Source organism: Myxocyprinus asiaticus, chromosome 12 (genome assembly GCF_019703515.2).
Source record: "Myxocyprinus asiaticus isolate MX2 ecotype Aquarium Trade chromosome 12, UBuf_Myxa_2, whole genome shotgun sequence".
Classification (NCBI taxonomy): Eukaryota; Metazoa; Chordata; class Actinopteri; order Cypriniformes; family Catostomidae; genus Myxocyprinus; species Myxocyprinus asiaticus.
Genome location: NC_059355.1, coordinates 44,516,796 through 44,532,391, shown reverse-complemented (window position 1 = coordinate 44,532,391; position 15,596 = coordinate 44,516,796). Strand labels below are relative to the sequence as shown.

Below are 15,596 nucleotides of genomic sequence, written 5' to 3'. Positions count from 1 at the left end.
TTCAATGAAAAGTTAGGAAATACAACAGTGTGACTGTGTCCTAGTTACAATGTTTTCTGCGCTATGCTCCACTGCTCCAATTATTTTTGCTAATGGGTAGGACACCTTTGATCATTGGATCTTGTGATCGAGTACAAAAACAACCCACTAGAACAGCAGTCCTCAACTGCTGTTTCTGCTGTTCTGAAAGGGACAGCAGGGGGAAAACAATGGTAAATGCAAAAAATAAAATGCAACTAATCATATATTGTATATGGTTACAGTAACAAACTAAATAGGCTTTTCAACTTTTAAAAAAAAAGAGGAGAACACACATTAAACTGTATGGTATTTTGGTGCAAATTCATCTGTAGAACCTAGAATAATTACGTGTGTCCAGATTGTATGAGATCCTCGGAAAACATAAAACTAGGTGAAAGAGGTCAAATAAAATACGGCTTAGACCATGTTAAACCCCAATTCATTTGTATCAAGGATAAACATGGTTTGTGCTGACCACAATGTGTATTATGCAGTGAGACCATGAAACCATTGAAATTCAAGAGACATTTAGACACAAATTACACAAGCTATAAAGACAATGTGAGCCTGTCATGTTGATAGTTTTGCAAATTGTTGGGCCTATGCAGTTCATTATTAACATTTAAAGCTAACATTTTAAAGCTGAAGTGTGTAATTTCTGGGACACTAGCATCACCAAACGAAAACGGAAAAATAATTACTTTTTTCCCAACATATTTCAGAAAATTCCCTCGTCTTCCATTAGTTGTACAAACGGATAGTCCCACCGCAACCTCACACTATTGCTTGTCTTTTTACTCAAGTAGATCAATGTGCCCATTATGTTAGCAACGGTAGTGTTTTTCCAATATTCTGAAGTTCAAGACATTTTTATCACTGTGATGGAAAGACTTAAATTAAGGTCTGGGCTAAGGATTGGCATCAGCCATAAATCGTGGGAAATAGCCCAAACACAGAGCTCAGATTCTGTCTTTGAAACCAAACAAAAACATGGACTGAGATGCCTACAGATCAAATCAACCAGACTTGACTTCCACGGTCCACTGAAGTACAGTGGTTTATATGTGGCGGTAAGTTAAGAAGACAATTCTGTGAAAATCTGCATTTTGCAACCATGTATTTGCTGGAAAACATGATCATGGTTGGCAACACTAAAAAAATAAAATGACAATGGCAAAGTAAAGCATTTTCCTTCATCAAATCGAAGTGTCCAAACCTCAGATTTTTTGTGGGTAGGTCATTATAATGTGAACTCACTTTTCAAACACTCTGAGGCTGATGAAATCCAGCCCCTCTAAAATTATAAAAGCATAAAGATAACATTTCAAACTCAGTTGTGCAAAAACCCCTTCAGTTGGCATTATTGCCTTAGATACATTAACAAAGATACCTAACAAATGTTACTTTCTAATAAGGTTTAAAACATGGCAAACATTTGCACTATTCCAGTATGTATAAGCACCATTATTAGTGATGGCTTGCTAAGGCAAGCATCTATTACTTATTTAAACAAACCTCTGACCCTAAGTTGGACACTTATCTTCTGGCCAGGCTTTTACAGCAGCGTTGCTATGACGACGAAACGCAGTAAAGCTTGTAATCCCGCAAAAACCCATCTCCTCCAAGCACATTCAATTTTATGCGAACTTTGAGTTTATTCGCATATCAAGCATTCCCATTCAGGATTTCGTATGCGCATTTTCAAAATGATTCTTTCTTACACTGAAAAAATAGTTTAATTTAAATAAATATAATGTTAATAAATGTTATATTAAAGTGTACCTATAATGTGTATTCATTAAAAAAACTTTTTGCATAACAGCAGACCAACATATTATGGTCTGAATTTTTTTCTTGTCACTGGGAAAAAAATAACAACATTAGGTATCAGGCAATGTATATCACCAACATTGAAACCTGTCAGAAGAAGACACAGTACAAAACTTTTGGTATGGGGCTTTATTGATTTAATTGATTAAGATGCTACATAGTCCAACAAAGTTGGGGTTTCTTTATATACCATTAAAGACTACTCGACTAGGAATATCAACCTTAATTTTCATCTTAGACTCATTTATTTATATTCATACAAAATGGTCACCTTCATGTTTACATCATATATGAAGGTTCGGGGCACTATAATAACCTTTTTCTTTTGTAAGTATAATTATGAGGCAGCTGATTGGCTGATAGGCCCCCAAAGCCCTCCCTCTCCATGGCAATCATACCCCATGGTATACATAAACTGCAGTCCAAAAATCACTATACCCTGAACATCTCCTAAAGTTACTTACAAAGCAAGGTTCAGCCATTTGACAATATTTATAGTAGGGAGAGTTCAGCCAAAAATGTAAATTGTCATCATTTATTTACCAATGGTTTTGTTCCAAACCAGTATGACTTCCTTCCGTAGAACAGAAAAGGAGATGTTTATGCAGAATGTTAGTCTCAGCCACCATTCATCTTTTTTTTCTTTTTTGGTGTTTTTCCATACAATGAAAGTGATTGGTGACTGAGGCTGTCAATCAACATCTTTTGTGAGCCACAGAAAAAAAAGTCATACAGGTTTGGAACATCATGAGGTTGAATAAATTATGTCAATTTTCATTTTTAAGTGAACTGTCTCTTTATTCTCTGTTCTTAGAAATTCAATATCAGCAATAAGATGATCAACTGAAATCAAAGCTTTTCGGTGGGGGGGGGGAGGGGTTAATAACATTAAAGTAAAAGACATCTCCTACAACACCAAACTATGACAGGATACACATCAGGTCACAAAATGGTCCCCTGTAGGAAGTCTCTTTACTGATGTCATTTCTGCTATTTCACATACTGCAAAAGAAGTGATCAGACCGCTGAATGGGAAGATGACATTCTTTATAATGTAGTGCATTTCTTAATATAAACACTTTTGTGCAATAAAAGCTTTATTCATAAATTAAATCAAAACAAAACAACTAAATTCAACATCAGAGGACAGGAAAGAAACAGAGGGCTCAGCAAAACGTCAGGAGTGTTTTTAAAGCCTTATGCTGCGAGATAAACCAGTCAGACAACCGACAAGGCATACTGAAGCCATGCATTTGTAGGAAAATGAGGTGTAGTTCGGCATGGCTAGAGTACAAGAGATGCAATACTCACAAAAGACCTCCAGGGCACGAGTGTTTAAGTTTTCAAAGAAATAGTTCACCCAAAATGAACTTGTCATCATTAACTCAACCCTCATGCTGTTCCAACTCTGTACAATTCCTTTCTTCTGTGCAACACGAAAGATGTTAGGCATAATGTAAGAGCAGCTCTTTTTCATACAAGGATCTCCAAAAACAACCAAAAGCAGCATAAAAGTATCATAAAAGTATTCAGAACAACTTCTATGTTCTATTTTCTTCAACGGTCTAGTCGTCTAAAGTCATACAATACTTCTTTGTGTTGAACAAACAGAAATTTAAGACGTTATTCACTGATAATCTTCCCCTCTGCTGTAGCTCACAAATCTCATTCACACTTGTGAATTAAAAAATGGTGCCATTAGACTACAGGTTTGACACCAAACGGCATTTATTCTCACGTTACATGAATGATTGCCACACATTAAGTTTGAATACAAGCGACTGCAAATGAGATTTGAGAGCTAGGGCAGAGGGGAAGATTATCAGTGAACAACAACATAAATTTCCATCTTTTCTTCACAAAAAGCTATCGTATGGTTTCTGAAGACTTGGAATATACTGCAGGAATCATATGAACTACTTTTATGTTTTTTGTTTTCTCTTTTTGGAGCTTGAAAGTTTAAATCACCATCCACTTTCATTGCATGGCAAAATGCAACTCGGACATTCTGCCTAACATCTTTTGTTACACGGAAGTATGGAAATCATACAGGGTGAAAATGACATAGGGGTGAGTAAATTTTGCTTTGTACATTTTTTTTGGAGGGTAGAATGATAAGGGGTTAGTGTTTTTGGGCTAGATGGTAAACTCAACTCTCATTGTGGTATCATCAACTGGAAAGTTTATAGGGTGAGAAACCTTTGACTAGTTGGTATGTACAAGAACATCTGAACGAGGTGCATAAGAAATTACGTGTAGCAGCTGCACTATTATAAAACGTCTTGATCAATAAATTAATTTAGATCTACAGAAAGCAAGATGGACACTCGGGTGTGCTAAAAGGGGCTGAAAAGCAGTTTTCACCTTAATAAAATATAAAGGTTTATTTTTTTGCTCTGATAGAGCCATGCATTCAAGCACATATACCTTAGCAAAAGTGTGAATCTATTTGATCCTGATGACAGGCAACTCTTGTCTGTGCAAAGCTTCACTGGAAGCAATGGTTTCAGAGACATTACTAACTTAACACAGCAGTTACAAGAGCAGTTCACAGAGAAGTGCGCTTGGGTAGGTGAACGACCCAATGGTTTCACCAACACTTCCCCAATAACAGCAGTTTGAAATATCAGTCATTAACAGTCCATTTCCTCATAGTCAATTCAGGATGTTTAAATGTTAAAAACAACCTTAAAAGTCAACACATTTCGCACCTGGAAAAACAATTTTAAGAATCTGTGGTAGTTGTGTCCAAAACTTTTCCTGAAAGTGGTGCGTTCAACCTTCTACAATGATTCTCAGTGTATCAGTGCAAGTGAACACATTAAATTGCCTGAAACAGTGAGACTGTGAGAACTAAGTGAAATTATATGTTTGCATAAATTCAAATCTGATTTGCAGAGGAAATGTATGTTAAATCATAGTACCTTTTGGGACTCATACATATCTGTTGGACTGAATGGAAGTGAATAAACAAACTGCATGTTATTTTAGCAACAGGCATGATACTATTGTTTACCTTCTCAGGGGGTGAAAAATGATTCAAAATATATTACACGTCAATGAACTGCAGTTTTAATGCAGGAGGTTTGGGTATGATTAAATTAAATGCACGTGACACTTTTCAAAGTCTTCAAGCATTTGTATGCAGATTAAATTTGCAGTTTCTCACCTCCATAGAAAACAAAATATGTGATAAAACAACATTCACTCTAGTACAACTGTTAGAAAATCCCTATGAGGCTTTTAGGGGTTTAAATCGATGACATTTGTAATCCATTTGAAATTGCATCAGAAATGGTTAAGGAAGAGGACCAGAATGATTTCACAATTTTGAGGCAAGAACTGGGTCAGATTTTCTTTTTTTTTTTTTACGATTTTTTTTTTCTTTGCACATAACATTGATGAAATTCCTTGATCTCTTTATTAATTTTCCACACCTCGCTAATCCAAAACTACCCAAATGATATGGCATTGGATTAAACGAATTCTGCATTGGTTACTTGTCTGTTTTGTTTTTGTTTCATCCACAATGCATGCTTGTAGCGCTCGCCTCTTGGATTTTACAAGGCCAACTTGCCTACGATGACACCAATGACAAAAAACAGCACGATAAGCGCGATCACCCAGCTGCTCAGCCCCTCCTCCTTCACTCTCACCGCTTGGGATGAGTGCGGAGCGGACATCACCGTGCTCTTCCTCATCCGCAGTCCATCATCTTCCTGCTGGGGAGAAGTGAAGAGAGAAAGATCAAGAGAAAATAAGATCACAGGCATGATCTGGAGAGATATGAAAGGTTGTAATCTTGGCTCTGTTCATTAATATAATTCCATCTATGACAATAAACAGTTTGATTTTCTACTGCAGCAGTAATGATCCCCAGCTGTAGTAGTTTTACATGCTCTGCAATACTGCACTGATGAGTAAGGGAGGACTTTCTTTAATCCTGTCTGTCAATAGTCACTATCCTGTGGGTATTACAAATTTAAACAATATGGTGAAGAGTGCAAATGTAACGTGTAGTGGCCAATCAATATGGGCTGTTCAATGGCAGATGCAGATATCTTGAGAGCAGGCAGGCCGATATAATGATAATACAATTTTACTGAAATTAATACTAAACATTTATTTTAGACAGTTTTAAATGTTTCTCTAAGACAGCCACCTATTTTTTTTTTTTTGTCTCAGACTATTTGTCATTTGTGTGTCAGTTTTAAGGAACGTTCCGGCTTCAATCGACAGCATTTGTGGCATAATGTTGATTGCCACAAAAAATTAGTTTGACTCGTCCCTTGTTTTGTTTTTTTAGCAAAAATCGCAGATACAGTAGGGCACTTACAATGGAAGGGTCTAGTCCATAAATGTTAAAATACTGTTTCAAAAGTATAGCCACAAGTCATGACCATTATACGTGTTAATATGATTTTAGTGATAGAATCACTTACTAACCTTATCTATGTAAAGTTACATCTAATATTACAACTTCGATGCCATGCAATGTAAAACCATGAAAGCAAATTTTATCACACTAAAACCATGTTTACAAGTACAATGTTTGTCTTGTGGCTATACTTTTGAAACAGAGTGAAATTCTCTTATAATTTACTCACCCTCATGCCATCCCAGAGGTGTATGACTTTCTGTCTTCTGCAAAACACAAAGATTTTTTTTAGAAGAATATTTCAGCTCTGTTGGTCCTCACAATGCAAGTGAATGCTGACCAGAACTCAGAAGGTCCAAAAAGGTCATAAAGGCTGCATAAAAGTAATCGATATGACTCCAGTAGTTAAATCTGTATCTTCTGAAGTGATATAATAGGTGTGGGTGAGAAACAGATCAATATTTAAGTCCTTTTTTACAATAAATCTCCACCTTTTACCAGCCCCATCCAGTAGGTGGCTGAATGTGAAAGTGAAAGTGTAGATTTTCAGTAAAAAAGGACTTAAATATTGATCTGTTTCTCACCCACACCTATCATATCACTTCAGATTAATTTAAATCACTGGAGTCTTATGGATTACTTCTATGCTGCCTTTATGACCTTTTAAGACCTTTAAAGTTCTGGTCACCATTCACTTGCATTGTTAGGCCCAACAGAGCTGAAATATTCTTCTAAAATCTTTGTTTGTGTTCTGCAGAAACAGAAAGTCATACACATCTGGGATGGCATGAGGGTGAGTAAATGATGACAGAATTCTCACTTTTGGTTAACCACCCCTTTAAGTTTTATGGACAGGCCCCATTCACAGAGTTGAACTTATTTTCGGTGTTAAAATATTCTCTGTCTGGAACATTCCTTTAATTTGAAATCAATCCAATCAGATAAAATTTAGTTAGGACCACTACTGAGCAAGCACTAAATAGTGACCACACACACCAAGTGACCAAAAAAAAAAAAAAAAAAAAAAAAAAGACCTTCAAAAGAACACATTTTAGTTTTTCCCAGTCATTTACTTGTTACGTATACTTTCAAGAGATTAATGTTTATGCATATAATTTGATATTACTAGTATAGGCTACATAATATGATATTAACTCCCAAGCTTTTTCAGCATGCATTAGACATTTTTCTTGTTGCATTTCATGCCGTTTGATTCAAAGCATACATTCTAGTATATTTTAGAATGGCTCAAATGGTAAAGTAGCAGAAAAACCAGGCTGCACATGATCCGTTTGAAAAAATATATATATTTTTGTACATAGGCCAATACTCAGTATCTGATCTCTAATTTAGTCACTGACAATAAGTATTAGAATGCAATAAACATGAAAACCACATATAATCAGTAGTAAACCCCTCACACCTGGTTCAAAAACACAGACACACAAACTCACTCTGATCTGTTTGTTCTCTTCTCGTAGCCTCTGCACCTCCATCTGCAGCCGTTTACACTCCTCCATGATCTTCTTCACCTCTCCATCATCCAGACTAGAGGCCATGGTCATGGACTTCATAGACAATGTGGACGATTCTGACTTTGAAAGACTGGAGGAGATCTTATTGCTGTCCATTTCATGCTGTGGCCACAATCCAGTTCACACACACACAAATGGTAAAAATAAAAACATGGAAGAAAATGAGTCCTCAAATTCATAAAATCTAAAAGATACAAACTGTTCCCTAAAGCCCAATTTATACATTTATTTTACAAACATAAAGCATTTTTTCCCTTTCAGTTTGTTCCCGTTCATGTGCAGTGGCAGTCCCATTAAGATTTTCAAGTGCTTTAAAAATTTTTATCATTGTATCTATATATTTTATTTGTGCGTTTATATTTGGACAGAGCGTCATGAATGATGTCACGGCTGCTGTCACTGTCATTTCACATTGACCGCTGCAAAAACCCTGCTCAAAGATAACAGGAGAAAATCCACTCACTGTTTTCTCATTTTCAGTGGGCATTTCAAAGACGCATCTCAGCTTGGAGTCCATCAGATCCTCAGGCTTGGCGTCCTTCCACTGCATGAGAGGAGAAAAAAAATCAATTCCACGCACTTGCATGTGTTCACAATCCAAACAAACACAACACATGACCTCTGTTCCAAAACCTTGTGAGCTAGGCAACAATTTTAGGCATCACATTTGGTTGCTCCAAAATTATAAGGCACCTTTAAGGCAAAAATCTTAGGCAGCATCACATGTATCCTTTGCAGACAAGACAATCCCTGAAGGCACTGCGACAAGCTCTGTTTGAACATTTTAATCCAAGCTGACGCACAGAACTGATGCAGATGTCAATATATTTAAACAGTAAAATATGATTATTTTATTCAGTATTGAAAAAGTATCAACAGAAAGTAGTTGCAATCCAAATCCCCCTCCAGCGTTTAGCTGCTTCAATATGGGACAATGGGCGTCTGGCACGGGACGTCTTCATTTTGGCCAAAATATGGAACTTTCCAGCTATTACAGTTGGCAACCCTTGTCGCTTATAAGGTTACATTTCAGTTTAGAAGTCTTAGGTGTCTGTTTTTGCGTCCATCTGTGCTGTTTTTTTATCGTCTTTCTATGTAAACATGCAATAGACAAACAGAAGATGCAGTGTCAAGTTAAAAGAACATCAACTTAAAAAAAAACAAAAAAAAAAAAAAAAACACTTATTGAGACACATACATCCTCTCCTATTTGTTGCGCAGCATCTAGCTATTTTTTTTTTAGCACAAGAGCGCGTTTGGCCTGAATGGCCCTTTAGAAGGCAGCTACATATGTAGACAGTAGACAGCTCACTTGATTTTAGAATAGAGCTACAGAGACATCAATTGGAATGGTGGAAATGACTCAAGGCAGTGTATAAGTAGCCAAATCTCTGCTCTATATTTTCTTTCTGCATCCACTTCCTGACATTTTCATGACCTATTTATCGTTACATCTCACATTCGTACTCAAACACTGTCTCTGTTCTATTTGGATTGTCGTTAAGAAAGCTCCAGAGATCTATGCGCTGGTGTGGCCCTGAGATTTGGATCTCGCTCTGTGGTCCTGTCGAACACCACTTGAGTTATCTGACATTTGTTTATACTACTTCAAGTGCAAACCCACACCATTTGTTTTGCACCTCCCTGCCCTATGCTGGAGGTTATCATAATATAATCTCTTACTCTGTCTCTCACAATGTTATATTGGCATTGCAGCACTTTAAAAAGAAAAAAGGTAACACTTTCTAAGAAGCCTTTATATATAATGCATTCAAAAGGCATTTGTAATACACTCACTGAATACTTTTATAGGAACACTATGGTCCTAATAAAGTGCCCGACATGGTCTTCTGCTGTTGTAGCCCATTCGCCTCAAGGTTCGACGTGTTGTGCATTCCGAGACACTATTCTGCTCTCTACAATTGTACAGAAGGGTTACTTGAGTTAGTGTAGCCTTTCTATCAGCTCAAAGCAGTCTGGCCATTCTCCATTGACCTCTCTCATCAAGGCGTTTCAGTTACAGAAATACTCAAACCAGTCTGTCTGGCACCAACATTCATGCCATGGTCGAAATCACTGAGATACAATTTTTTCCCCATTCTTATGGTTAATATGAACATTAACTGAAGCTCCTGACTCGTATATGCACGATTTTATGCATTGCACTGTTGCCAAATGATTGGCTGATTATATATTCACATGAATAAGTAGGTGTACAGGTGTTCCTAATAAAGTGCTCAGTGAGTGTACTACATTCATTGTGAAATCAACGTTATATTTTTGTATACATAATTGTAACAGCCTTTATAAAATGGTTTCTACACAGTAAAATTATTAACAACACAACTGTTCATTTAAAGGTTATTTTATAAAGCAAATTCATTATGTGCCATCCTTCTGCTAAAAGATAAAGCCCCTGACATTTAAACAGAATGTGTTCCCTATGGTGGGTGCTGCACAATGTTATACATTCACAAGGTGAAAAACAGATGATCTGTCTTAGTTTGTTACTAGTGTATTTTAGCACAGGTGTAATGCTTTACTGACCAATCAGCATCCACGTGTGAATTGCACCACATTATAAAATGCATAATTTATTTATTTATTTATTTATTTTAAAGGCATCATAATGAATAGGTACAGTGCTGTGAAAAAGTATTTGCCCCCTTCCTGATTTCTTCCATTTTTGTATATTTTTCATACAAAATTTTTTTAGATCTTCAAACGAGATATAACAAACAAAAGCAACCTGAGTACACACAAAATACAGGTTTCAAATATATACAGTATATATATATTTTTTATTGAAGCTTAACAGCTGGTTGTGCCACCTTTAGCAGCAACAACTGCACCCAAATGCTTCAGGTCCTACCACAGCATCTCAACCGAGTTCAAGTAAGGACTTTGACTAGGCCACTCCAAAACTTTAATTTTGCTTCTTTTGAGCCATTCAGAGGGGGACTTTCTCCTATGCTTTGGATCATTGTCTTACTGCATAGTCCAGTTGTTCTTGAGCTTCAACTCAAGGACTCATGACTGGATGTTCTCATTTAGAATTTTCTGGTAGAGAGCAGAATTCATGTTTCCCTCAATTATAGCAAGTCACCCTGGCCCTGAAGCAGCAAAGCATAGCCACACCATCACACTACCACCACCATGCTTGACTGTAGGTATGATGTTCTTTTTGTGGAATTCTGTGTTTGATTTACACCAGATGTAGTGGGACCCGTCTTCCAAACAATTCCACTTTCAACTTATCAGTCCACAGAACATTCTCCCAAAACGTTTGAGGATCATCAAGGTGGCAAAATTCAGAAGAGCATTAATGTTCTTCTGGGTTAGCAGAGGTTTTTGCCTCACCACTCTTCCATGGATGCCATTTTTGCCCAGTGTCTTTCTGATAGTGGAGTCATGAACAGTAACCTTTATTAATGCAAGATAGGCCTGCAGTTCCTCGGATGTTGTCCTTGGCTTTTTTGTGACTACCTGGATGAGTCGTCGCTGTGCTCTTGGAGGAATTTTGCAAGGTCGGCAACTTCTGGGAAGGTTCACTACTGTGCCAAGTTTTCTCCATTTGGAGATAATGGCTCTCACTGTGGTTCTTTGGAGTCCCAGAGCCTTAGAAATAGCTTTGTAACCCTTCCCAGAATTGTGTACTTCAATCACCTTTTTCCTCATAATTTCTGGAATTTCTTTCGACCTTGGCATTGTGTGCTACTAGGTGAGTCCTTTCCAACTTCATGCTGCTGAAAAAGTTATATTTAGGTGTTGATTTGATTGAACAGGGTTGGCAGTAATCATGCCTGGGTTAGTCCAGTCCAGCTGAACCCCATTATGAATGCAGTTTCATTGATTTGGGGATTTAGTAACTAAGGGGGCAAATATTTTTCACACAGGCCCAGTTGGTTTTGGATAACTTTTATGCTTCAATAAATAACATTATCATTTAAAAACTGTATTTTGTGTTTACTCAGACTGCCTTTGTTTTATGTTAGATTTTGTTTGAATTATTGAAACAATTTAGTATGAGAAACACACAAGAATAGAAGAAATACTTGTTCACCGCACTGTAAATATTGTAAGGTATTCCTGTGGTTACAATAACATATAACAGATTAAAAGTGTATTGTAAAGGCATTAAGTTAGGAATGACAATAATAAACTGGATCTGTACTCACCACTCCCTCTGTGTCGGTCATATCGGGTGGAGCCAGAAGTGACTGTACCATGAACTTGTGTTTGCTTTTCTCATTTGGATCATAGTCGAATGGCTGCAGCATCACTGTAAACAATAATATAAATACAAAATTATTTATTTGGCCTTTTTTCTCATTATTATACTCAGTATAGTGCATAGAGGAATATAAATGATGGGGAGACAAGGAAGGAACGGGACTGGGTAATGCTGCGAGCCAGATTCAAACTTGCATTGCCTGCATTGCCTGCATTAGCACCAAGGTATCAGATGCTAGGCCACAACTAGTACAATTGGTTTCTTTTTAAGGAGAAAACAGAGCAACTAGGATCAATATGTAATTTGTCAGTTCGTAGGTGTTCTCAATAGACCTATTGTGATGAAACATTTGGGTGCAGAGCATCCCATGTTTCATACAAAGCCATTACTCAGAAAGAGATTTGGCAAATTATTTCGTAATCCCACTACAAACATTGTTGCTTATAAAACTTCAAATGACCCCAAAAGGGCAATTTTTCATACAGCTCCTTTTCACGATAATAACACATTCAGCATTTAATTCAAACCAGGTGTGAAGTCTGAGGAAGTTCAAGTCTACAGCACCATCATCACTATCCAAAGACTGCCATGTTATTTGATGTCATTCAAATGAGTAAAACCTAATTTAGAGCTGTTACCATGATTTACAATGATCACTTTCTTATGCCTGACGTGTGAGGGCTCTGGCACCTTGCAAATCAGCATTGATGGACGATTTCACCCCCCATCGCCCTTTTTAAAGATGCAAAATACAGAATCAAAGGGTCTTTTTTACATTGGGGGCCAAACATGTGTGTGATTTCATTTTCAAGTTTCATTAAAAACAAATTATCTCTTAATTTCAAAGGCTCTCTCAGATGTGGCTTCTACAACAGAGCTTATAGAAGGTACACGCCAACTCCCCTGTGAGTTAAAACCTCACTCTGGTTTTGTGTGCCATTACGGCAATCAAGCGGCTTCAATATTGCAAACTAAAAACAGACGTTTGAAACAGACTGGGAATGTCCTATTTTACCAGTCCCAATTTTTCTTACTACATTTCACAAGGTGATGTCAAGGAATGGTATTTCGCAATCAGCACCAAGAGACATTTTTTGTGTATCTTCAGGGGAAGAGATTTAAACAGGTTTAGGCTATTTTCATTTGAACAGTTCATTTACATTGTGCAAATATTCTGATTTCTCACACATAACTGTTGTTATTTTTGACCTGAAACAGACAAAAACTCAATCTGTTCAAGTTGCCGCAAGGTTACTGTGATCAGTTATTGGGCTGGATATCAAAACAGATTTCCCAATTTAATTCGATTCTGATTCACAAGCTCTAAATTCAATTTCAAAACAATTTGATTCCATTCTGAATCAGTTGAGTATATCATAATAAATCAACACATCCAAAATGGAAACAAACTTTAAAAGTAAAAAGGTCGTTCATGGGCTTTTAAGAAACCAAACTGAGATTGTTGAAAATATTTTTACCCAGCCCTAATTAGTACTTTTTTTAACTGATGGTAATAAACACATTCTCAAAGTGTTTAGCTGTAAAACTAAAAGTTGAAATTACATTTACACCACGTCTACATACTGTGGCACGTTAAGTGGCACGATACAACAAAATAAGATTTATAATGGGAACAATACAGCGGTCTTTACCGCAACCGCTATAAAACCTGACCAACGGATATATTGCAGAGGCTGATTTATCAGCCAGGCTGTAAAAAAAAACAAAAAAAACAAAAAAAAACAAAAAAAAAAAACAAAAAAGAAATAAAATGACAAGAATTTTTGCCATTTTTAGATTTTCAGCATTGACCAATAATCAACACTGGACAATAAATAGAAGTAGTAGTTTGCCACTGTGTCAGTTACAACTGAACAAACCATTTGGCTAAAACAGAGACTATTTCAGAATCAGAATGAGCTTTAATGCCAAGTATGCTTACACATACAAGGAATTTGTCTTGGTGACAGAAGCTTCCAGAGCACAAACAATACAGCAACAAGACTGTAATAATAATAATAAAATAAAATGAGTGAATAGAAAATAAAGTATTTATAGAATACACAATCGGATATAGGATATAGGATGGATATATATATATATATATATATATATATATATATATAAAAATAATGGGGAGAGAAAGTGTGAGAAAATCCAGACACCACTAGTGGTTTAGAAGTTCCAAAGAAAATGTTCTGAGTCAGGGCTGGATATCAACATAATTGATATCATAACATAACATGATATTATCATGACAGGGGGGAACAGTGAAACAATAAACCATAACCGCATAACCATAATGAACCATATCTGGCTTGAAGTTCAGTGATGTCCATCCAAAGTTTGATGTGTTCAGCCGTTAAAGGAATATTCTGGGTTCAATACAAGTTAAGCTCAACCGACAGCATTTGTGGCAAAATGATGATTACCACAAAAATGAATTTTAACTCGTCCCTCCTTTTCTTAAAAAAAATAAATAAAATCAAGATTACAGTGAGGCATTTACAATGGAAGTGAATTGGGCCAATTTTTGTAGGGTTTAAAAGGCAGAAATGTGGAGCTTATCATTTTATAAAAGCACTTACAGTTACATACATTCTTCTATTAAAATATTATTTGAGCTGTAAAGTTGTTTACATTTTTACAGACATTTTAGGGTTTGATGATGTTACATTGTCATGGCAACAAAGTTTGAAAATTTTTAAATTTGCAATAACTTTACACCGCAAAGGTAAGTGATATTATCACACTTAAATTGTTTACATGCATATTGTTAATGTCTTGAGGCTATACCTTTGAAAAAGTGAGTATTTTAACATTCAAAAATTGGCCCCCATTCACTTCCAATGTAAGTGCCTCTCTTTAACCCAGATTTTTTCTTTTTTTTTTTTTTTTTTTAAAGGAGGTGCATGTCAAAATTCATTTTTGTGGTAAATCAATATTATGCCACAAATCCTGTTGATTGAGCTTAACTTGTATTGAACCCGGAATATTCTTTAAACCTCAAAACTTAAACCTCTCTTACTGCAGAAAATGATTTTGTATTGTATTGTTTACAGTGAAGTGTTTACAAGAGGGGAGGGGGGCAAGGGAATTGCTCACAGGGCAATTGCAGGGAAAACAAAAGTGAATGGTGCATATATCACAATCTTTTGAAAGTATTAAGAACTGCATAGAAACCTACTTGTGCAAACAATTTCCAATCTTTCAACTCAAGTCATGACCATGTAAACCCAGTAAACATGGTAATATTTGCATGATTTTACTTACCCTTTCTGCTTTTAAACCCTTCAGAACAATTGCCAGAAAGACTTGCGTTGTAGGTGCATTATGGTAAAAAGTACAAACTGTTGAATTTTAAAATGCTTTTCTGTGGTAATCAACATCATTCTTCAAATCCTGTACAGCTTAAGCTGCATTTTATATTCCTTTAGAAATATTGGCGGTATAATGCTAGTAATAGTAGAACTTATTTAAAACTGCAATATAATACACATGGTGAGCGAACAGTCCTCTAACACTGTGGACATACAACGCTGTACTCTGGGTCCAAAACTAACTTTTTGCCACACATGCCAATGGCAATTAAACTGCA

General features: G+C 36.3%; 1 protein-coding gene across 2 annotated transcripts in view; it reads right to left on the bottom strand.

Moving 5' to 3' along the window:
- Window positions 1-1,965: 1,965 nt before the first annotated feature.
- The window catches only part of LOC127449202 (vesicle-associated membrane protein-associated protein B-like), a 28,977-nt gene continuing 15,346 nt past the window's right edge, over window positions 1,966-15,596 (bottom strand). The window contains exons 3-6 of one of the 2 annotated variants that reach the window (XM_051712470.1): window positions 11,943-12,046; window positions 8,228-8,308; window positions 7,684-7,866; window positions 1,966-5,573 (exon numbers count right to left, since the gene is read on the bottom strand). In XM_051712470.1, the coding sequence (XP_051568430.1) occupies window positions 5,412-5,573; window positions 7,684-7,866; window positions 8,228-8,308; window positions 11,943-12,046 (530 nt within the window). In that variant the 3' untranslated portion in view covers window positions 1,966-5,411. The remainder of the gene's footprint in view (window positions 5,574-7,683; window positions 7,867-8,227; window positions 8,309-11,942; window positions 12,047-15,596) is intronic. The other variant, XM_051712471.1, reaches the window with a different exon arrangement.